The 24,453-nt window shown below is 42.8% G+C and overlaps 1 protein-coding gene and 1 long non-coding RNA gene across 9 annotated transcripts in view; one reads left to right on the forward strand and one right to left on the reverse strand.

Annotated features, from left to right (window-relative positions):
• Window positions 1-33: 33 nt before the first annotated feature.
• Window positions 34-21,821, reverse strand: LOC112825676 (uncharacterized). Of its 6 annotated transcripts, none has more exons than XR_012378094.1 (6): window positions 21,735-21,816; window positions 19,935-20,041; window positions 11,637-11,852; window positions 5,303-5,423; window positions 3,009-3,151; window positions 34-1,305 (listed from the first exon to the last, which is right to left on the reverse strand). It is a non-coding gene; the product is annotated as an uncharacterized lncRNA (long non-coding RNA). The 6 variants fall into 6 exon arrangements; XR_012378093.1 differs by adding an exon at window positions 17,720-18,993 and having other exon boundaries at window positions 34-3,151; XR_012378090.1 differs by lacking the exon at window positions 3,009-3,151.
• A 69-nt stretch (window positions 21,822-21,890) lies between these two features.
• The window catches only part of PINX1 (PIN2 (TERF1) interacting telomerase inhibitor 1), an 87,272-nt gene continuing 84,709 nt past the window's right edge, over window positions 21,891-24,453 (forward strand). Inside the window, exon 1 of one of the 3 annotated variants that reach the window (XM_025873757.2) lies at window positions 21,891-22,044. In XM_025873757.2, the coding sequence (XP_025729542.1) occupies window positions 22,026-22,044 (19 nt within the window). In that variant the 5' untranslated portion in view covers window positions 21,891-22,025. Of the gene's footprint in view, window positions 22,045-22,336; window positions 22,657-24,453 lie in introns of those variants that run through there. The other 2 variants (XM_073892524.1, XM_073892525.1) reach the window with 2 other exon arrangements.

Consider the following 24,453-nt stretch of genomic DNA (forward strand, 5'->3'; position numbering starts at 1 on the left):
TAGAGAAGTGGCTGGGTTTATCAAAAAGAGGGGTTTTGTAAAGCCTGTTTATTTTTTTAAGTCAGTTTTGAGCATTTCTATTTTACCACCCTTCACATGGTTTTGGGGAACCCAAATTGTATCAAGGTCTCATGCCAAAACAAGCCAAAAGTTGTTTTCTTTACCTTTTTCCTCCATGCACCATGATTTAAATGATTGTTTTAGTGTCATTTTAAATGTTTTCTTGTGACATGTACTGACGATAAAAGTCATCTTGACAAAAAAAAAAAGATTTATACATGAATCAGAAAGTATTTATTTCAATTTTGTACCTTTCCATTTTAATACATTATAATGTATTGACTCAACTGAGATAATATAAACAGTTCATTTTAATAACATGTGTCTGCGTGTGGCTTTTCCTTTATTCACGGTCAGGGAGGGACAAATAATCGTGGAGTGGAAAATTCTGGGGGCTTATTGGCATCAGTGTGAGCAGAGTGTTTCCTCTGACCCAACAAAAGGCTTCTCGGCAGCAGCCGGAGGACCCCCCCCCCACCCCCAGGAGTGGAAGAGACTTACAGGGGAAATGAGGAGGTAAGTGAGTGGGCCCTCCAGGCATCAACTACCTGCCTCCTGATATCCTGACACACACTTCCCCATGTAGGGAGCATCATAGAGATGTCACTACTTACTTGTGGAGCCTGAATAAAGCCTAGAAATCAAAGGTTGGGATGGGGCCAGAAAGGGGAAAACCCAAAGCAGATAAGCTGAGAATCTAGGGAGAAAATTCAGCGCTAAAAGTGTTGGGGGGTGAGGGGTGGGAAGAAACAGAAAACTTCTGGGTTAGATTTTCTGGATGCAACACTTTCTTTCCCCCAATACCTGGGTGCTAGAAATTCTGCAAATGAATCCCTGGGGCAAGTTGCCTTCAAACAAGACCCACTGACAACCAACCAAATGGCTTCTTCTTGCTTCCTTAGTATAATTCCTTAGGGCTTCTAAATATAAAACTGAATACAACCATACTCATTTCAGGCTCTTTACTGGAGGGTGGGAGAGAAGGTGGGCACAGGAAGCGGCAGGGGGGGGGGGTACCTGGAGAAAGAGGGAGGAGCTGTCAAATGCAACTGCATCCAAAGGGCATTAGGGAAAACTTTCCCCCAGCATATTTGGCAAAGGGGGTGGTAATTCCGTGAGCCTCATGATGTTAATCTCTAGTCTTCTCTGTATGTTTGAACATGTTCTAATTTTCCAAGGTGTCATCTGGGAGGACAGAAACACTACTTGAAAGGAATCCATCAGCCCTTTCCATGTGGGACTCCTCTGAGAAGAGAGAGAAAGAGAGATTATATATGTCTAGGACTCTGGGAGGTATGTGTAGGACTCTGGGAGGAGAGATGGATGTTCTCAACAATCAGCCATTTGATTGATCTCCTTCTGCAACCCCATTCTCTCCATTCCCTCCCTTTTCCTCCTCCCCCACCCCCTCCACACTTTTAAGCCCACAAGTTTCTACACTTGCCCTTTTTGGGCACCTCCCCTCTGGCCTAGGCTCCTTGAGTGCAAGCTTATTTCGGCCAGCAAGAACACATCAGAGGAAGGCAACTCTAGCCGGTGAGTCAAGGGACCTCCCTTTGATTCCTTAATCACCCCCACATCATCTCAGCCTCTTCTTCTGGGAACATTTGTGCATTCCATACAGGAGATTCAATAATGGATTATTTTGAGTCCTAAGCCAATACTTTAGAAATGATCAGTTGCCAATTATATAAAATAGGAAGCTCTTCAGCCTTACGAAGACTCATCTACCAGGAAAGACATAGAAAGCCCCTCCCACCCATTCCTTTCCAAAGCTCTTTTCCAAAACTCCCACTAAACTGACTGGTAATCTTTAGCTTGCAGAGGATTTAGCTGTTTGGAGAGAGCTTGAGTTCTAAGGAAAGGATGTGGGAGGTGCTTATTATCCTAAACTGAAATCCTTTCTAAAGTGAGTTGATCTGCTTTGCTAACCTAGTTCATCAAAGGCAACATAGAAAACCCTTTTCAGATATGTGGAAAATCTGCCCTTGGGGAATATGAGTCCAGAATTTGAGATTCTTCCCCTGTGCCAATGTGTATCTGCAGTTGGGGATTTGTGATTCTGGGTCCTCTTTTCTCCTTAACTTGTAAAGAGAAGTTTGGACTGCCTTGGTCCCTGGCAGTTGAAGCTGAATGAGAGGCTATTGCAAATAATCCCCATAGTTAACTGGGTGAACTGCTATCAAGTTCACACTTGTTGGCCACATACAGACACACAGACACACAGACACATGTGTGCATGATACCCTACTACCAGGAGGCCCCAGTGCGCCACCCATGAGTCCCTGGACCTAGGCATCCAGTCAAGGGCTACAGAGGCCTGTTTAGACACACTCTTCTAAAGCCAACAGAGGAGCCATCCTTCCTCTGTGCCCTGCTCATCTTTCAACCTAGCTTTCTTCTTTCTGGCCCCTTCTTTTGCTTACTCTCCTCTCACACCTGACCTGATTTCCTCCCTTCAGTGCCACAAGAAGGGAGAGATCACCCATGGGACTGAGAGTGGAATTCTTCATCCTCCCTATGCCAGACTTGGGCAGAGTAGAAAAGAAGTCCAGGTGGCCTGGGTCCCCCTAAAATTTGTTGACTAACAGAGCTCTGAGAGTAGATCTCCAGCTATTTCCTTGCCTTGAGTCATTCTCCATTCTTTGGAGAGATTCTTTTGTCTGGTGCAGAGTGGGTTTGGGGGCATATTCATTCAAATAAACTCAGAGTCCTCTTCTAATAACTTCTCGAATGGGGCAGACCCACATACCAACCCCTCACTTGATATATGTCAAGCCAAGGAAGCACATACATTGATGCAGCACCTTTAGGAAAAGAACCTCCCTTCCTACCTCCCATCCACATACACAGGGATGGCAGAAATGTGAGGCTTGCAAATGGGCACAGGGGAGACATATACAGGGGAAGGGGAGCCCCGGAATCTTTGGTAAACATCATGGGGCTACCTGGGACAGAGCTGCTTCTCAGATCCCTTCTGTACCCCTTCCTCAGATGTTGGAAAGGGAGCATTAATCTAACTCAAGTGTTGAATTGTCAGACCAGACTGCAGCCTGCGAGGCTTCCGGTCAATGGGAGCTGGTCTGGTCTCCTGCACAAAGAGGGGCAGAGGTTTAGGAGGCTCCTTCTAAAGGACACATGACACAATGCTTAGGAAAATTGTAGACTACGAAGTAATAATAGTTAACAATATTTATATGTACACTGAAAACCCCTCAACTCTATTTGAATTATATTCTCATCTTATTATGTAAACTCTCCTCATCTATATTCTTCTGAAGAGGAAGGGCCTTGGGCATTAGGGGAGGAATTTTATTTTATTTATTTTATTTTATTTTATTTATTTTATTTTATTTTATTTTATTTTATTATTTTTAGAGAGAGAGAAAGCGGGGGGCAGGTGGGAGAATCTTAAGCAGGCTCCACAACCAGCAGGGAGCCCAATGCAGGGCTCAGTCTCACGACCATGACCTGAGCCAAAATCAGGAGTCAGACGCTTAATCAATTGAGCCACCCAGGCACCCTTTTTGGGGGTGGGGAGGAGGGAGGAATTTTAGAAGCTGTACTAGGAATACAGAAAATCTGCTGCGTCTTGCCCTCTGCCTGGAAATACATAAACATCAACAGAGAAAAGGAAGAAAAACACTGGGGAAGTTTTTCATTTTCTGTTTGTTTTCTGGGAGTAGCTGTTCCCTTATAGACTGTGAACCAAGAGGCTAGAATCACAAAATGATGTTGGATGACTTCAAGAAAACATATATGCCTCTGGAAAATCAGCTCTGCTTAGAGCCTAGACTCCCAAGTGGGCTTTTTCCACTCCCACCTGATTCTCCTACTTGGTGAGGGACAGTCCCCAGATTTGCTTTCCAAATGTCCTTACTAAATGTCAGGTAAGAGTGAAAGGGAAACAAATAACCATCAGACAATAAAATACAAAGACCTGAGCCTCCATGTTCTGTCCCTCGCCACTGCCTTCTGCACATGATCTGAGCTATTTCAGCTCTAGTCCTAGTAGATTGGCATGGCCTCCAGACACCATACCTGAAGCCCTCCTTTCTTGGTTCCTGGCCTGGCTCCATGCAGAGGACCTCTTCTTCTTATGGGCCACCCCACCCCCACACAAGCTCCCTAATCAAGAGTTTGCCAACTTTTTGAATAGGCCAAGAGAGCTGAATCCCCTGGACAATGTTCCTGAAGTTTCTCTGCCCCTCTTCTGTTTCCTCTGAGAGACATGATTCTATTCTCTGGTGACTGATGCAGTAAATAATCTCACCTTTTAGGTGAGACCCCAAATCCACAGAGGCAGCCCTATCCTTATAATGCCAATAATTAATTATTAAAATATTAGTTTCAGCTGTGCTGTCAGGACGCCTGGATTTAATTCTTGGCCCTTACTGTCCATATAAACTTGTTAATATCTCTGCACCTCAGTTTTCTCATCTGTAAAGTGGGGACAACAACATCATCCACCTCGCAGGGATTTTGTGAACAGTAAAGGGAATAATATATGTAAAAAAATGTAGAACAATGCCTGCTTCTGACAAAGATTCTCTCCTTGACCAACCTGTAGCCAGGTTCCCCTGAGCCCTCTCATCCACTGGGCTTCAACCTTGGCCTACAAAGACGTGAACAAAATATTAACACAGTTTCTAACAACTCAAGTCTGCATCTCCTGGATGATCCTAGCCCCCCTCTTAAAGAAAACTCAAAGCTGCCAAAAGAATTTACTGTTTGTTTCAGGCAACGCCTGAAGATAGGGCCCTGTCTTCCAGCCTCTGTGGGAGGGGAGGAGCCTAACTTGGGTACACCCCAGTTAGCGAACCCAGATGGGTTTCACATGGGCCAAACCCCTTCCTGCTTTTCGTGATTTTTCACTTGCCTGACTCTGTTGAGACCTCTCTAACCCTCCTCCCTATGCTCTCATTCTCCCTTTAAAATGTCTAGTCCCCTCTGTACAAGTCAAAGCTGAGTTCAGTTCATGTTGGATAGACCCTTTTACCTATTGCCCTAGCGCACATATTACTGATTAAAGTCTGTCCCAACCACTTTAAATATTGTCCAGCTTTGTTTATCTTTGACACCACATAGTAACGCTCAATAAATGCTAGCCACTATTATTATCATTTAGCATTATATAATATTTTCCTTTTTGTGCTGGTTGCTACAAGCTCAAGGCCACTTTGGAACTTTAGCTCATGCTTATGGTATATATTTCTATAAACTAACTTTACCCTTGACTTACCTTATTTTTCCTACCTATATTTTCTCCCTTTGACCGGATTTCTTCATATTTTTAAAATATCTGTGGCCCATGTATTTTTGCATGCCACCTCAAGTTTTCCTGATGAAGGAAGCAATACATTCTAAAAATAAAATTAAAATAACAAAAAGTAAATATAGTAAGCTGGAAGATCAATTGCTCAAAGCTGGGTTTTTGTGGGTTTGAACATTTGCTTATGTTTTCTACAAGTATATTATGGAGGTTGAGGCCTAGAAAGAAAACTTAATGTTTGTCACCTCCCCATCTCACCACAGAGTTAGAACCAACTAATAAGGATAAAAAGTCATAAAGTCTAACGGCCAGAAATCATTGTTTCAAAGGCTACAATTTCAGGAGCAATTTGTGTGTGTTTAGATTTGGCTCTGTCTGTGAAGTCACTAAGTCGTGCAGGAGAGTCACCGCCTACCCTGTGCTTTACTTTTCCTACATAAGGATGTGATTAGATATGGTCCCTTGTTGCCTTCCTTCTCCCCTGGAATAGACATTCTGCCTTTACCAGATCCCTGGGGCTCACTGAGGTAAAGGTAAGCAAAAGCTGATGGATTTCGGGAAACAAGGCAAGAAAAAGAAAACCCATTTAGCTGCACAACCAGAGAGACTTAAGAGATGTCATAGAAATCAACCCCTAGATTACTCTGTTAAAGAGAGTTAATACTCCTTGCTCAATGGAGCACCTATGTAGCTAGCTAGCATAGCTCTCTTGTACAATGGAAATTTCTTCTTCAATCCCCTTCCCTACCATCCAGTCCTCCTTCCTGCATTATCTGAGTGTAAAAATATGCCAAGTTCAGCACTAGTTCAGCTGATACCCTAGCATCCCTCCCTTCCCCCCCCCTAGACCCCCCCCCCCCCCCCCTTAGCCCTTATTCTTAGAAAAAGCTGGAGACAACGCTTGGAACTACACCAAAGGCAATTCTTGTCCAAATGGAAAACTCCCACATGCCCTCTTGTTTTGAACTCAACATTCATCTGGGTTTTGTTATATAGACAAAGGGTAAAATCATATAGGTTCCCTGGCCTAAGGAGAAGAAAAGTTTAGGATGAAAAATACTTGGGTTTTAGCTAAGGCATTGGATGACTGGGTTAAACACAGAATCATGATCACAACTATTACATCAGTTACTACTACTTCTTTATCACTTATAAATCCGTAGTTAGCTTGGATTTGCCAGTATTAGGAACAGGAAACCAGGAAGAAAGAGCAATGGAGGCATACTGATGGCAAGGCAAAGAGCTGCAGCAGACATGAAAGAAGCCGGAAGTCCAGGAGGGAAGTCCCCTTGGGTAGCATCTAAAAGGAGAGGCGGCTGAAATCCTGAGAAAGAATGAGCCCTAGAAGGGAATGAGGCTGTGGGGAGAAGAGGAGACCAAACAAGGACCTGAGGTGATAGCTAATGTTAGACATTCGGAGGAGGGAGAAATGGTAGGGCAGGGGGAGAAAATAAAATGTGGGGAAAGCAGAATATGATAGAGAAAGTGCTTAGTGAATGTCAGGTAGTGACAGAGAGGGAGTGCAGTGAGAGCTGGGGAAGGCCTTAGGGTTTCGAAGGAGGTTACTGGTGACCTTAGCAAGGTATCATAACGTCCTCACTCTGGGAAGACAGTAGAAGAGTTAGGACTCACCCAGCCTGGGAACACAGAGGAATAGGGTTTGTCAACCTCATCCCCCATTAGAAGCCAAATCTCTTCAGTAGATACTTCTTTTATCACTCACTGGCTTTGGCTTCCCCATGCTGAGTTTGACTTCGAAGAATCAACAGCTCCATGAAAAAGGAAGTGGCCCAGGCAAGATCCTGATAGTACCAAATGAGGTTCTTCTAACTGCACTTCATTATTACCTGGGAGTGTGGTGTTTACCCCAGGGCCCCATGTCTGGTCAAGAAGATTGGTGCCCCTGCCTCTAGGTGAGGCTTCTTCTCTGCCTTAAGTGTAACTCCTTCCCCAGCTGACTGAAGATCTACAAGGCTGCCACATGCACACATGTAGAGAGGAAGACAGAGAAAGCAAGATGGGCAAGCCCACCCCAGAGAGACAACCCTGGCTCAGGCTGTTCCTTCTGCCACCAGAAAGAAAGCCACATCCATGTAGGACACGGGACTTTCACCACGCATGGTGACCCTGAACACTAGAAAATGTGGTCCAACTGGTATCTTAAAACCTGGACCCCATCAGTTTAGTGTATCTTTAATTGTCTTATGGAGGAAGAAGTTGGAGGGCAGGGCACAATATATATCTTCCTGACCGCCTCCTTAACCCCCAACAAGCTGCTAACAAATGTAAAATGGTGCTTCCTAGGGCTTTGTGATTCGTATCTCTGGACTTTCTAGAGAGTTAACTTTTTAGAAGTGGTTAAATATGGGCAAAAGACCCAAACAGACATTTCTGCAAAGAGGATATACAGGTGGTCAATAAACACATGAAAAGATGTTCAACATCATTAGCCATCAGGGAAATGCAAACTAAAACCACATGATAGCACTATACCACCAAAACATAGTGACAACGCCAAATGCTGGGGAGGATGACGAGAAACGAGACCACTCATACATTGTGGATGGGAAAGTGAAATGGTGCAGCTACTCTGGAAAACATTTTGTCAGTTTCTTACAAATCCAAACATGCAATTACGTGATGACTCAGCAGTTGTGCTCTTGGGCATTTATCTCAAGGATAATGGATATTTATGTTCACACAAAAACCTGTACAGGGATGTTTATAGTGATGGTCCAAAAATGAAAATAGCCCAGACATCCTTCAACAGATGAATGGTTAAAACAGTAATACACCTATATTTTGGAATCCTGCTCAGCAATTTAAAAGGTACAGACTATTGATACATGCAACATCTTGGATGAATCTAAAAACCAAGGCCATAGATGGCTGGCTTGCCTGCAAATACCTCAGTTGTCATTTTTATCAGAAGGGAGTTTCAAAGCCATGTTAACTCCTTCAGAGCTCCCCCTCAGATATCTAGGAATTTCCATAGAGTTGTGTCATAGGCCAATGCCAGGCAGGGCAGCCAAAATGGACCTAGAAAGGTGGTCACGGTGTCTGAACGTCTGGGGCAGGTGAGGCAATCAAGAGACTGGGGCCAGAAAACAACAACAACAAAAAAGAGAGTCAAACCAGGATCAAGAAGTGGGAGCCAGAGGCTTAAAGGAGACAAATTTGGAAGTAGGGGCTGGGACATCACGGGAATCAAAGCTTTGGGAATGGGAAGTGACTGGTGGCAGGGCAGAGCTGCCAGGAAGAGGCAGTGTGTGTTAGGAGCAATGGTGTCCATGTGGGCCCCCAACTGCAGTCAGCTGGATGTCATTCCCAGTGGTTCCCATGCCCACGTTTCTGCCTCAGGAGAATGCTGAATGTGTCTTTTGACATCACTGTGTGAATTTGATCTCTGGATGTGATTTTCTACTGTTGAGCTTTACAGATTTTGTGAAGGCTAAAGCTTGAAGCCCTAACATTTTGAGAGGAAGTATAAACAGAGGAAGAGTCTCAGGCCAGCCCTGCTGCCAGGGAGGCAGAAGGCATTTCTGGACCGGGATCAATAGAGCTTTCCTTTCGCACAGCTCTTGGCTCACTGATACATTCTCCTGACGACATAGCAAAATAGATTCCCCTACCCCCAGCCAGGGAATGGGTAGATAAATCTCAGCAAGACATCATACCAAGCACCCATTTCTGGTGTCTTGGATCTGAGAATGGGAAGTTGCTTCTCAACCTGTGTTCCTCATGTGGCCGGAGGCAGGCTTCGGTAGGACTGCAGGAGACACCCCTCCAGGGAGGGGATGAGTCTTCCATTCTTTGGGTAACAGCCACTGGATTGGCACATTCAGGGAGTTTATATTAGACGCAGCTTCCCTGATAACTGACAAAAACAGACTCTCTGGGCTGTGTCGGTCCTCCTCAGGAGAAATATCCCCAAAGGCTGGTGGAGGAAGGGTGGAGCAGGGCCCACGGTGAAGTTCCACAGCAGAATTAGCTTTAAATAAATGAGAAAACCAAGCTATTTCTGTCAGCCTGCTTCCAGACTCCCGTACCTCAACCGCCACAACATACAGTTCTATGGAAATTCAGAATGCTCTTTGAAATGTTTACAGTTTGGTTTTGGTGGCAGTGGTGGTGGTGGGTAGTTTTTGTTTTTTTTATTTTTGTTTTTGTTTTGTTTTTGTAATAAAAGTCATCCAGAGTACATATCTCATTTCTGCTTTATGCCATTTTAGGCATATCTGTCTTCACTAGTGAATAATTGATTTGAAGGTAAAATCTGGTATGTTGGCTTAAAACTTCCATGGTTCTAACTTGCTTGCTACTGTATAGGACAATTTTGGTTTTTAAAGACTTGACTTTTGTGGGTATACATAGCTGGTACACAAATTGTAGAAAACTTGAAACATTTAGAAAGTATTAGGAATGTCTGCTTCCAGCCATAATGGAGTAACAGGGACTGGATCTATCCATTCATGTAGAACAACACAAAACTGGACAAAAGATACAAAACACTGGTTTTCAGACATTGAGTGGTAGGCAGTGAAGAACTGTGCCCTTGCCCCGCGCCCCCCCCCCCCCCCCCCCCCCCGGAGAGATGGGACATAAAGGATGTGAGCCCTCTGATTGACCTTGTTTCCTGCCTGGAGAGTTTCCAGGCTGCACATGGCGGGGGTGGGGGGGTGGGCAACAGAACCCAGAGGTCTCACAGAGCTGAGGAGACACAGATCAAGGTAGCGAGAATCCACAGGGCTGTGTTTGGAGAAAAGATAACTATACCAAGGGCTCCACATACCATCAGCGGGGATGCCTCCAGTCTTCCAGTGAGCATTGAGCAAGGGACCCATGTACAGAAATGACTTGGAAGGAACTACTCAAGAAAAACAGGCAGAAAAATCCCCAGAGCTTACGCAGGGCCAAGAATAACCTCTGTTTCCTGAGCAGGAAGAACTCCGAACACATGGAGCATTAAATAGAATCCTCAGAAGAGTTTTACCTCAGTCATGGGACCAGACAGACTACACCTAAACTAAAAGACTGGTGGGTGCCCACCTAAGAAAAATTAAAAGAAAGTCTTGAAAAGATCGAATTTTTCCCAAAAAACCTTACCCCAGAACGAAATGTTTAAAGGAATACAAATCCTCCAACACCCAATAATATAACACAGAATTCTTGTCATGGCATAAAAAAGTCATCAGGTGTGTGAAGAAGCAGGAACATATGAATCATAATCAGGAGAAAACCTTAAAAAGCATTTGGAAGACCAAAAAATAACAATAAACCTAACAAGAAATGACCTTAATGATGAAGGTATTATTGCCTTTTAGGCTTTTATTCAGTACATTAAGCTTTTACTAATTGATTAATTTATTAATTTATTTGAGAGAGAGAGGGACAGAGAGGGAGAGAGAATCTGAAGCAGACTCCACGCTGAGCACAGAGCGACTGAGCCACCCAGGTGCCCCTTGGTACATATTTTTTAAATTACTGAAATTATGGGGTGCCTGGGTGGCTCAATCAGTTAAGTGTCTGCCTTCGGCTCAGGTCATGATCCCAGGAGCCCCGTGTCAGGCTCTCTGCTCAGTGGGGAGCCTGCTTCTCCTTCTTCTGCTCTCTGCTGCTCCCCCTGCTTGTGCTCTCTCTGTCTCTGTCAAATAAATAAATAAAATCTTAAAAAAACCTACTGAAATTACATCAACTATGGATGACCCGATGTGGGTATAACTTGGTAAGCATTTCCCCATGTGTGTTATTTTTTTCTTTCCTTTTTTTTTTTTTTTTTGGTGATGAGAACCAACACTCCTTTGGGTTACCTCAAATAATAGGAAGTGTATTATGAGGAGACCACCAGGTAATAAGGAAAGAGGGTTCTCAGCTAAATTGACCAAGGGAGAAAAAAAAGACAAATAATTGGACCTCGCAGGAAGTGAAGGAATGAGAATTGCTCAGAACCAGAGCAGCTCCAGCACATCAACAGGAGCTATGAATATTCCCAGTGATGCCCCACCTTAACAAGCCTCACCCCTCACCATCTCAGTATTCCTCCTCTTTGTATGGCATCTTGCTGCTTCTGTCGTACAGAATGGTTTCTGGTCTGGATCATTCAAATCACCTGACTTTCAACCAAATTGAGAACACTTTACATTAAGGGTTTGAGAACGGAGATGACAATGACACTCATTCTCTCGGTTATGATCCCATGACAGGACCTTAACATCGTTAGGACATTCATCTCACTCCCTCCATTCAGGAGGCTATGGCTGAAAGCAGAGGCAATGTGGGTGAGCCTTCTTCAGTCAAAACTTGCCTGTACTGGATAACCATCCAAGAAAAAGTCAAATGTTGGGGTATATATGTAAGCATCATCTGAACAGAAAGGATACACGGACCACAGCAACTTCCTTCACGATCGCAGGGTGCAACTTCCAGCTCTCGGCCATCTAGGTGGGGCCATCCACGTCCAGCAAGTTTGTTCTGGTAGAAGCAGGGAATTGTTTTTCATGGGTCATTTCTCCATAAAACCCTGTAAGAGGAGTGAGGGTCTATTTACTATTGGATTTGTTACTCTACCTTATTTAGAGGTTGGTACAATATTATCTTTGAGTCCTTGTATTTATGTAAATGAAAAAACCCTCAATATCTGATCTTAAACATTGTCAGTGTTGTTTTTTTGTCCCCAACATTCCATTATGAAAAATTTCCAGCATGAAGTGAACCTGGAAGAATATTATAGTGAACATCCACTGAGATTTTACTACACTTGCTATGTCACACATTCACACATCTATCCTCTCTCTATCCATTAATCCCACCTATTTGGGGGGCATTTCAAAGTAAATTGCAGACATCAGAATATGTTCCCCTAAATAGTTCAGCATAAATGTTGTTACTTAAGTTTCAATGTTTGTTAAGTTTTTTCCACGTCTACACAAAAAATATGCAAATCATTAAGAGTACACCTCTGAGTTCCCCCCAAAAAAGGCATTGTACTGTGTAGCCCAAATGGTTATCAAAATCTATGACATCATCATCACCCCTGAAAATTTCCTTGTGACCCTTCCCAGTCAATGTGTGCTCCGCTCTCCCAGAGACAACAGCTGTTCTGATTTTTTCACACCTAGATTTGTTTTGCCCTTCTAGAATTTCATATAAAATGGAATCATAGAGTATATACTTCTTTCACTGAGGACCATGTTTTTGAGATTAATTCAGGGGACAGGAAATTTTCTCTTAATATTTTTAGGTAGTAACTTTTTTAGCCTTTGGAACCAGACAATCTCTTGAAACTACTCAACTCTGCTGATGTAGCCAGAAAACAGCCCAACAAAAGATAAACGAGTGGGGCTGGCTGTTCCAATAAAACTTGTTTACAAACACAGGTAGCCAGGCCCATAGGCCATGGTTTGCCAAGCCCATTAAATGTCATTGTGTGTATCAGTAGTTTGTCTTCACTGCTGAGTAGTATTCCACTGTAGGAATGTGCCAATTTATTTATCCATTTGCCAGGTGCTGATCACAGGGGCTGCTTCTAGTTTTTAGCTATTATGAATAAAGCCTCAATGAACAATCTTGTACAAGTGTTTTTGTAAAAATGTTTTCATTTCTCCTGAGTAAATACCTAGAAGTAGAATTGCTGGGGCATAGGGTAGATTTATTTTTACTTTCATTCTAAATGCATAGAAAATAAACAACAAAAAACAGCTACCAGGCGTCAGTGTGACTTTTACTTCTCTTTCACCAGGGAGAGATAATTATAACCACATTCTGTAAAAATTTCTTCTCTCACTGAAACTTCTCTCCCTCTCCTGACCTTTCCTTCCTTTCAAAGTGGGATCATCACAAACAAAACTTTAAAAACATACTTTGCATGCCTATCTCTACGACCTAGCTTCTTTCTACTTCCTAGCCCAGACTGCCAAGAGGAAGACCGACTAGTTCAGCTGATCACCGTCCTCCCATGCATGGCCAGCTTTTCACTGGCATAGACTAGTGGCATGGCGTGGCTGCATACCTCATCCAATCAGCTCTGGCCTGGCGAAGTGGTTCAGAGGGTAGAGATGGGGCTTCTCCCACTCTTAGCTGAGCAGTGTCCTTTAGTGAGGATGGTAAATGTGGCTGGCGTCTTAACTGACACATAACTACAGCGATTAATAATTCCCCTATTGTTGGGGACTTACATTGTTTTCAATTCTTCATCTCACATCTTAGGCTGCAAAAGACACGTTGGGACACAAATATTTGCATGAAATTGGTAACATTTCCTTCCAGACTCCCTAGAAGCCATATTACTGGGTATAAATATCTGACATCAGTGATTCTCCCACTTTGGCAACAACATTATTTGCAGGGCTCCTAGTTTCTGTCTCGGGAGGGCTAGTGCGGGGGCATGAGAATTTGCATTTCTAACAAGTTCCTGGGTGATGCTGACCTGGGAAGAGGAATTTTTTTCTTCTTCTGATGCTTTTACAGCACTTTGTGCCACTTGAAAATATTTAACACAATCTGCCTTGCCTTAGAGTTAAGTTTGCACGTATTCATTTCCTCCCTAGAACAGGAGCTCCATAGGTTCTGTATTGTTTATCTTTGTATGCCCTAAAGTGCTAAGCAAGAATAGTGTGTTAAAAAAAAAAGCAGCTTGTTATGTCCTTAATCTGCCACCTAATTTCCTTGTTATTGTCTCCTTGTGGTATTAATGCTGTCCCAACTTCCCCCAATTTTATTTGCAGACACTTAAAACTAGTTGCCACTTAAGCTTTGGTTGCTTGTTTTGATTTCTGATAAGCAATAGCTGTAATTTTTCATGTCTGGATTTTACACCCCCTCTTGTCATTAAGTACCCTCGATCCAAATTTTCCTTGAGGTGGGTGATAGTGGAAGGAGGTTGTGAGGGAAGTTAGGATGGGTTGGCTTAAATAGTGCCAAAAAGGCATAAACTGAGATCTTAAAAATAAATTTTACCATTAGCATCCTTGAAATCAAAATCAAAATGAGATGTTTGTGAAAGACCTGGAAAGTAGTAAAGCGTTCTCTAAATTATGGAATTATTTTTTTAAAGATTTTATTTATTTGAGAGAGAGAGAGTGAGCACAGGCGGGGTGAGGGACAGATGGAGAAGCAGACTTCCCGCTGAGCAGGGAGCCCAATGCAGGGCTCGATCCATCATGACCTGAGCCGAAGGCAGATGCTTAACCGACTGAGCCACCCAGGTGCCCCTAAATTATGGAATTTTTAATATAACACCCTAGGTCATATGATAAACAGAGGGGAGGAAAACACTTAGAAAGTAACTTGCCCAACTTTATCCCTGTCACAGTTCACACAGACAAAAATCAAACATACTTAGAACATTTGGACCAAAATGCAGAAACTAGAGGGTGGATAAACAGCACATTCAGACCAAAGTTAGGAGAGTCCCCATTGAGTTTGTATCACAGGAACCAGAAAAAGTTCTTTTGACTCAGATTTGTGGTATTTCTACCCCCAAAAGTAAAAGGGTAAAATGTTTCAAATGAACTGGCCCTAACTGCCTCAGAACATCTTAAGTGAGAATCTTTCCCCCTGGTTTATTTCACACATATCCTACAACCTCCCTCTTCATCCAAAGCTGTCATCTAAAAGAGGACCCACAACCCATTTTCAAGATTTTTGTTTGATATGCAGTCAATGCACCAAGGAAAGTACCTGTTTGCAATTACATATATGAAATGTTTACTATCCATTTTTAAAAATATTTATTTATTTATTTTAGGGGGGAGGAACAGAGGAAGAGAGAGAATCTCCAGCAGACTCACCACTAGAGTGTGGAGCCCATTGTGGGGCTTGATCTCACGACCCTGAGATCATGAACTGAGATCATGACCTGAGCTGAAACCAGGAGTCAGCCACTCAACCAACTGAGCCACCCAGGCGCCCCGCTTACTATCCCTTTTCACAAAGTTTTCCCAGTCATTTCCTGATAGGATGAAGCTTGTCCTCGGCTAGATTTCTCAAGAAAGGCTCATGGTTGTGAATTGTTTAAAACTCATTTTCTATAGACTCGACACTTGAAGGATAACTCGACTGGATATAAAATTCTTGATTCATATTCTCTTTCCTTGAGTTTCTTAAAAATTGTTGCTCTATGGTTGCCTTGCTTTCTACATTGATATTGACCTAATTCTTTTGCCCTTACTATTGTAAAAAATTAGTTATTAACTTGTTTACATTTATTATTATTTTGCTTGGGGATTTTTCTCTTTGAGAAAGTCTAACAATTTTGCTAGAATATGTCTTGGAGTTGATTGTTGTGGTTCAGTTTTCCCAGGTACTTGATAGACTTTTAAAATATGTAGAATCAGATACTCTTATTTCTGGGAAATTTTCTTGGGTAATAGTTGTAAATGTTAGTTCTATTCTATTATTACGTTTTTCTTCTTCAGGAACTCCAGTTTTATATATCTCTGTAGGATCTTCTTTGCCTCTCCATTTTTTTAAAGATTTATTTATTTAAGAAAGCGCACGTGTACACACTCATGTGAGAGTGTGTGCAAGAAGGGGAGGGGCAGGAGGAGAGGAAGAGAATCTCAAGCAGACTCCCCACTGACTGGGAGCCTGATGTGGGGCTCGATTCCATGACCCCTGAGATCACAACCGGAGCTGAAACCAAGCATCAGAAGCTCAGCTGACTGAACCACCCAGGCGCCCCTTCTCTCTTCCATTTCAACAGCTGACCCTGTTATTAAAGTTCTTTCTTTATCTCATTTTCATGCTCTTAGTTATTTGGTTAGCTTTTTTCAAAATCTCCTAACTTTTAATTTGAATATACTCCTTTGGCCACCTTGTAATTTTGTCCTCATTTCTGATATGGTTTTGCTGTTTTCCATTTCTTTCTTGTGTTCAATCAACTTTTTCTTTTTTTGTCTGTTTCTGTTAGTCAGAATTTCTGATTCAAGTTATTTTGTCCCCTCCACATCACCAAATAATTAACTTGATGTGGAGTATTACCTATAGTTTTCTTCTGTTTTTGGTTGTTTTTGCAGGGGTGGATTTTCATCATCTGAAATGTTTCCATTCTCGCTTTCTGTTTTCTTCTTATAGAAGCCTCGTATAGATGAAGACTATTTTTGTTTATTAATTTCATGGACAGGCTCTTGGCTAAGGGGTAGTTTTTAAGACTCCTACTTCAGGAATACCACTTGCTCTCAGTGTGGCAAAGTGCCCTTTAAAATGATAGTTCTCCTTTTGGTGTGTGTGGAGGAGGAAACTGGGGAAGGAAATACGTGTTCCTTGATTTTTTCAAAATCTCTTTTGTTTTGCAGCACTCTAAATTCCCTCTTCCTACTCTTTTCTTTCTTTTTTTTTTTTTTTATCACCTAGTCTACAAAGGAGACTTTCAGAAGCAATGACACTGGTTCATTGCTACACAGAATCGTCAGTGTTGATACTTGATCTCTGGCTGCTTTCAACACTGTTGACCACTTCATCATTCTCTGAGATACTCCCCTCCTGTTTCTTCTCCTATCTCTGAAGCAGTTCCTTCCATCTCTCCTAAGATTCGCATTCTTCTCTTCTGGCTATTAAATGTTAGACTTCCTCAAAGCCTGGCCTTCCGCTGTTCTCATTCCACACTCCTTCTGGGTGCACACATCATTGTCCATAGCTTTATTTAACATCTATATTTGCATGATTCCCAATTTTTTTTAAGATTTTATTTACTGAAAGAGAGAGAGAAAGCATGAGCAAGGGGGAGGGGCAGAAAGAGAGGGAGAAGCAGACTCCCCACTAAGTGGGGAGCCCAATGCAGGGCTCAATCCCAGGATCCTGAGACCATGACCTGAGCTGAAGGCAGACACTTAGCTTGACTGAGCCACCCAGGTGCCCCATGATTCCCAGTTTTCATCTCTAGCCCAAACCTGTCCCCTGAGCTCTAGACTCCTATGTTTAACTGATGATGCTCATACTCAAAGACACCTCAATCATATCATGTCTAAAACTGAGCTTTATTCTTACCTCCAAATGCCACTGTTACAGTTACAGAAATTTTGAGATTTCCTTGACAACTTTCTCTCAACTCCCAAATATCCAGGTTATCATCAATTCCTATTGACCTTACCTTCTAAAAGTCTCTTGAATCCAAAAACTAATCATCACTTGGACAACCACCTTCATTTCTCACCTTAACTACAATTGCCTGCTAATTGGACTCCCTATAAACACCTTTTCCCCTTCAATCTATTCTTTCCATACAACAGCCATAGGGACCTTTTAAAAACTATAATGTGTGCTCCTCCCCTACTTAAAAATTCTTCAATGGCTTCCCATAGCTCTTGAGACAAAGACCCAAATCCTTGTTATGACCCACAAGGCCTTATAAGAACTGGCCTCTTACTTAGTTCTGTAGCCTCACTTTACCTTACTCTGCATTCAGCCATATCAAGTCCTGGAATAGGCTATGTTTTAATTTACTTCTCACTTCCTTTTTTTTTTTTCCCCAAGGATGGTATATAAGATCACTTTATTTCACAGGGCAAAGGTTATGTAATACCCTCTGGACACTATGTAAAGCATTAGAAGCCAACTATACGTATGTTCAGTACTGGCCAGAGAGCTGTTCCTCTTCTGAGCTGTTCCTCTTCTAGAAGTGCTGCTTTTTATTGTGGCTTATGGTAACCATGCAACATGGAATGTTGGGAATGACCCTGGAATCCAGAGAATGACCCATGGAATCCAGGGAATGACACTGGATGCCACATGGGGCAAGCTGTTTTGCCCAAACTCTTATCCCCCAAACATACCTTCTTTAGCCAGTGAGGGCCTGTTATAAAAAGCCTTGGGGGTTTCATGAAGAGACTACTATGCATTATAGCTTTTGCCCAGCATCACCACAAAACTTGAACTATTTTGGTTAAATAGCCCTTTAAAAGCTGACAGAAGAAAAGAATATCTATTGTGAAACTGTCTAAATCCCCCAATTGCTGGCTCCACACAGTCAGATATGGTGATGATGCACATAGTTCTGGATTAATAACGAAAGCTTAAAAAGCAGAGAAAAGCTGCAGGGGCTTTGGCTGGCTGGCTCTCCCCTCAGGAGCCCTAAGCATCATCTCCTGGTGCCTTTCCTGATATGAGAGGGTTTTCACGTTTGAACGGCCTGATGTCATAGGTGACCATGTTGAAGTTGTCCCAGGCACAGAGCTTCTTCACCAGCAGGTCATAGTCAACCATGCTGCTGTACGGTTCTTGAGGGGACAGTCAGGGCCTTGCTGTGTCCTGGGCCTGTGGCATAAGCAAAGCTGAGAGTGGTGTCAGGTGATGAGTAGCTGCTGACGGGGTACAAGTGGTCACAGATGATGAAGACACTGGCCACTGACTGCTTACGGATGTTAGTCTCCCCAGTTTGTTCAAGTTCCAGACTCTCTGGGTTCAGTTTGGAGAGGACAATGCGCCTTTGGCCTCCTACATGCTGTACAGTTCTCACTTCCTTGTGGAAGATTTCTTGAATTCTCCTAAGTTAAATCCCCTCTTATATTCTGTCCTAGCCTCATGTCTTTCTCTCTCCAGCATTTATCTCAGGTCTAATTTTATATTTATGTATGTGATTAATGTCTATCTTCTCTGCAAACTCAAGGAGGATAGGGGTCATGATGTTTTGTTCACCTTTGTAACTCCAGCTGTGAGCACAATGTCTGAAACAATAAATATCTGTTGAAATAATCATTCTAACCTCTATTTCCTTTAAAATTATAACAGTGCTTTATTGAGTACTGTATTGAGTGCTTTCTATGTGCCAGATGCCATTTTAAGCACTTGACATGTATCATTTCATTATTCCTCTTAATAGAGGAAGGGGGAGGTAAAGTAATCTTCCCAAAATACACAGCAGGTTACCAAAGCTAGTAAGTGACAGAGCTAAGATTTGAACCCAGGAAGTCTGGCTTCAGAATCCAAGCTCTTAAATGTTATATTATATTCCCTTTAATGCTCATATCACTGACTTATGCTTTTCTGATTAATTTTATGAGAGTCCTTCAGACCTGGAAATAATTTCAGTGATCATCCTTTTTTCATAGATTGGATCAGTGATATCAAAAAGGGTGAATGACTTGTCCAAGATCACAATGCAAGCAGGTAGCAGAATTTAGACTCTATTATGTTTTCTGCCTTTTTTTATTCCTGCATTGTACTGGCCTGGTGCCTCTTAGGAATGAGCTAAGTTTAACTGGCAAGATTCAGTTCTATTTCTTTTATAGATACAAATTTTAGTGCTGTATCTGACATATAGTATAAAGATGTAGTACAACATATGAGAATTCCTTTTTGCAACTGTACAGAATGTGTAACTAGCTTTTATAATTGTCTATGTGTGGAGTGGCAGGGGGGCAGGGGATTGATTGTGATTTGCCAGAGCTAAAGAAAAGAAGTAGCAATCATCTGTCTCTGATCTTGGTCTTTGCTTGCCTGAAGGTAGGGGACTAGGTCAGACCCAAGTCAGATCTCTGAATCTTCTAGGTGCAGGTCTTTGAAGTATATTGAAAGCATCAATCAACCTTACCTAAAGGTGTTCTTCATACAGAACTTTTCTTGAAAAGAAGAAAAAAGTATATTTTAATCCCAAGTTCATTTATACCTTTGGTTGTTTGATGGCCTGCTGAGCAAAGTAAGGTCTGTAGATCATCAGCACCCACATCCTTGGAAGCTTGTTAGAAATGTAGAATTTCTGGCCCTATCCCAGACCTGCTGAACCAGAAACGGCATCTTAATAAGATCCTCAGATGATTCACATGCACATTAAAGGTTGAGAAGCACTACTCTGAGAGGGTCTGCCAAGAAAGAGAGTGAAGAATAAGACTGAATGTCTTATACTGAATCACCTTATTTTTAAAAGCACAATATTCATTCCCAGCTGACAACTTAAAACATATAAATAGAATTCTACACATTTTTCTAAAATCCCACACTTGACAGTAGTTTTTTTCAATAGATAATCTTCATAGATTTTTCATAGGCACAAGAAATGCTGGAGTTGGAACAAACCTAGGACACTATTAGTCTATCCTGCATTCACCCAAATGCAAAATACCTTCTATAGGATTCCTGTGCGGCCTCTGATTGAACATTTCCAGGAAAGGCAGCTCACCAAATTACAAGGCACAACCATTCCTTGCCATTCACTGCCACACTTAACAATCTCAGTTTAGTTCTGACCATCTATCACCTAGAGATGGCAACAGTGTTGCAAGCTTGTCTCAATCCTTCTGACCATCCAAGAAACAAAACCCTGTTCCTACAATCATATACCAACAAATGCGGTGCTTGCAAATTTTGACTTTTTTTTCAATTCACTATTGTCCACACTTATGTAACTACCTTCTATTTTCTCTGGTCTCATTGGACAGATCAGCTAATTATCCAAAGACTTGGGTGATCCTGCCTTTCTAATTTTGGCAAGTCCAACTCCCTGTTTTCCATGGCACAATTTATGGGATCCCTGACTTAGCTATAAAAATTCCATTAATTTTGCATCTCCTTATTCCGCCCAGCTCCTGGGTATTCACGAATAGCGGTAACTATTCTTTTGTCTCTTTTTTTCTGATTTTTATGAAACTAGAGAAGCTAACCTTGTTTGTCTAGACTCCTCGTTAAAGGGCAAATTCATCTAGAACAGGAATCTAGTCCTTTACACGGCGTTTCGTGGCACCTGGCTGCTTCCTTTATGTTCTGCTTGTGGGGGCTAAGACTTCTATCAATACCATCACCTTAAGTTCACTGGAGAGTCAGTCACCTGTGCAAGATGTCCTTCCTATCTGTCTAAGATTCTCATTGCCAGAAGTTCATTAGAACTCCCCTGGAGACCGAGACACTTCAGTTAAAATTCACAGATGGCTATAGAGCCCATACCATACTCAAATTATTTTGCTAGGTGTTGGTATGGATAAGGAGATGATTACAATAAAGGCAGAGTTCTAGAGTGCATGTTATAAAAGAAACAAAACAACTTAGTCTTGTTGAAGACATCATGTTAGAGACCAATTTTTTGCCACATTTAGTTATCGTCTTAATTTGGGGTCCCATAGATAGATATGTATCTACTTTACCTATTGCTCTATCTCAGAGGGCAGAGCACCACAGTGCAAAGTCTTCCCCTCCAGGTGAGTTTCTCAAACTCCTCATACACGCAGTTTTAAAACGCTGACGGCCCTAAGGGCTGTTGTTTACATGTCTCTTTCCTCATGAGACTGTGAGCTAACCGAGGGCAGAGTTCATGTTTTATTTCCAGAAAGCACCATGCTTGGCATTTAGTAATCAATACTGAGAATGATACAGGTAACCCTACCGAGCGCTTGCCCTGTGGCAGCCACTCTTAGAAAGGGTTTACGTATAACCAATCATTTAGTACAGGCACTTGCTCAAGCGAATGAACCCATACCCTTTTCTCCACCGGCTTTAGTTCCGGAGACCTCCGACCTCTTCCCCGGGGCGTCCGCGCTCCCTCACCTACCGGAACTCCTTCGCCCCGCCCCCAGAACGTCCGCGTCCCGCCCCCTCGCCGCCACGTGGTCCGGGGCCGGTCGCACCTCACTAACGTCACCAGCACGCGCCCTGGCTGCTGCTGTGCCCCTGGTTTGCGAGTCCCGTGATTCTAGTTTCTTCGCGAGCCGGCTGCTCGGTAGCCGCCACCGCTCAGGTCCGGAGACTCGCGGCGCCCCAGGCTCTCGACATGTCGATGCTGGCTGAGCGTGAGTTGAGGGCGCGAGGGTGAAGGTTCCAGGTGACGCGCCCGGCCGGACCGAGTGGCGCGGGGTGCGGGTCGTCGGCGCGCAACGGGGCGGGGGATGCCGGGGGACGTGGAAGCCCGGTTCGGCTCGCCCTGCCTGCCGCGGAGATTTCCCAGCCCACCTTTCGCCGGAAGTTAGCTACCGGTCTACTAGTGAAAGAGACTGCGCGTGTCAACGTGGGACTCTTGTCCTTACGCTCAGGTCTGGGCACGCACGCGGTGGGTTCAAATGGGAGCCAGGACGCGGACCGGGCAAACCCTGAGCTGTTGTTTCACTTCGCCGGACCTCAGCTTCTTCTGGTTAAAAAGAGGCGGTTGGGCCAGCAGAATCTCTTCAGGCAGTGAAATCCCGTTCTCGAAGATTTATTGAATCCAGAGAAAGAAAAGGAAGGGGTTTAGAAGCATCGAACACAAGAAGTTAGCCTTTTTTAGGGAATGCAGGACTAATGAGTGATTCTAAATAAGACTGACGGTTTGGACTTAGTTGGAATTGTTAACATTCTTGCATGACAGAAGTGTTGGCTGCAACGCCGTGCCCTGCTTTTTGCCTTTGACATTTATCTTCACTTTACGAGTAAGTTCATTAATTCCCTCTCTCTGGAGAGGCGATTTGACTTCTGAGCGGTATCTGTCGCTATGCCTGCCACTAGGTGGCAGTCGTGCTTTGTCATGAAAAGCCGGCCCGTGACTTTTTGAAGTGTATAGTGAGCAAGGAACAGAAAAGGCTTGTTTAACAGGCCAATAGCAGCCACACAGGGATTCTATGAAATAAATGCTGTCAGCATTCTCTTATCTAAGTAGGTGGGAGAATGGGAGCACAAACGCAAGGGGTAAGGCACCGTTCCAATTTTACGGGGGCTGAAATCCAGGTTCAGAGGAAAATAATTTGCCCCGAGTCTTTGAGCTAGAAAGTGACAAAATTGATCTAGTTATCACTGTGTCTTTACCTTTTTGTCACTGGGCCAGCAGTTTCTTACTGTTTTTTAATAGGGACTTATAGAAAAGCATATGTTTTAGACTGTGACTAAATGGGCTCTGTTTCTTCATTTGTGAAACTAGGGCTGCTAGAATCTCTTCTGGTTTTAATTTCTCTGATGTATGCTTAATTCAGCATGCACTTTGGCCCTGGCTCTGCTATTCATTTATGTCTCTTTCCATGATCAATTTCTGCGGAGCTATTAAAAAACTTCTTTTATTATCTTCATTACTAGGTTGGCTTAAAAATCAATGAGATGGTGAACATGAAAACATTTCAGAGTATGAAATGCCTTTTATACAGGTGTGAAATGCTGTTTGTAGATATCAGTAATTCAAATTGCATGATTTCAGAGAATATTTTCAGTTCTTCTCTCCCCGCCGTGACTCCAAATTTTCAAATCTTTGCCATGATAATATTGATACTTTGTGTTGTCTTTTAAAATAACTTGCTAAGTTTATGTCTTCGGCATCCCTTGTGATTAGATATTTAGGACTGCTGTTCTTATTTTATGTTTTTAAAGATTTATTTAGTTGAGGACGCCTGGGTGGCTCAGATGGTTAAGCGTCTGCCTTCGGCTCAGGTCATGATCCCAGGGTCCTGGGATCGAGTCCCGCATCGGGCTCCCTGCTCCTTGGGAGCCTGCTTCTCCCTCTGCCTCTCTCTCTCTCTCTCTCTCTCTGTGTCTCTCATGAATAAATGAATAAAATCTTAAAAAAAAAAGATTTATTTAGTTGAGAGAGAGATAGAGCACGGGGGGGGGGGTCGGGGTGGTTAGGCGGAGGGAGAGGGAGAGAATCTCAAGCAGACTCCCTGCCGAGTATGGAGCAGTATCTCTGGACCCTGAAATCATGACCTGAGCCAAAACCAAGAGTCAGATGCTCAACCGACTGAGCCACCCAGGCACCCCAGGACTGGTGTTCTTATTTTAGAGGTAAGAAAATAGGAGCAAAGGAACGTCCTAGTCTCATAATTTCAGTGCCTAGCAATTATTTTTTCTGCTGGTTTATAAAATTGGGGTAATTCTGTAGGTATAGTTTTGTTTTCTCCCCCACTTAACATTAGTGAACATTTTCAATTCATTAAGCATGCTGTTTCCTCTGTTTTCCCTTGCCATGTGGACTATATCTTATTTTATTTTCGCCATAGGTACTTATCCTATTTTTAAAATCTAGTAGTTTTCTTTTTGTTTCTCAAAAATATTTTTATTTAGTATTTCTGTGATATCAAGTGTTATTTTCTTGGGACTTCCTTGTGCAAGACAAGAAATCTAGCTTACATAAACCTCCCCTATGTAAGACAAGAATTTAATTTATTGATCTCACTTACCAGTCATTAAATCATTTGGAGTTTTAGACCCAGATTTTTGTCAAGTTATTACTTTTTTTTTTTTTT

The sequence above is a fragment of the Callorhinus ursinus genome, unplaced genomic scaffold, assembly GCF_003265705.2.
Source record: "Callorhinus ursinus isolate GAN/ISIS: 27379988/994484 unplaced genomic scaffold, GSC_fseal_2.0 scaffold4, whole genome shotgun sequence".
NCBI lineage: Eukaryota > Metazoa > Chordata > Mammalia > Carnivora > Otariidae > Callorhinus > Callorhinus ursinus.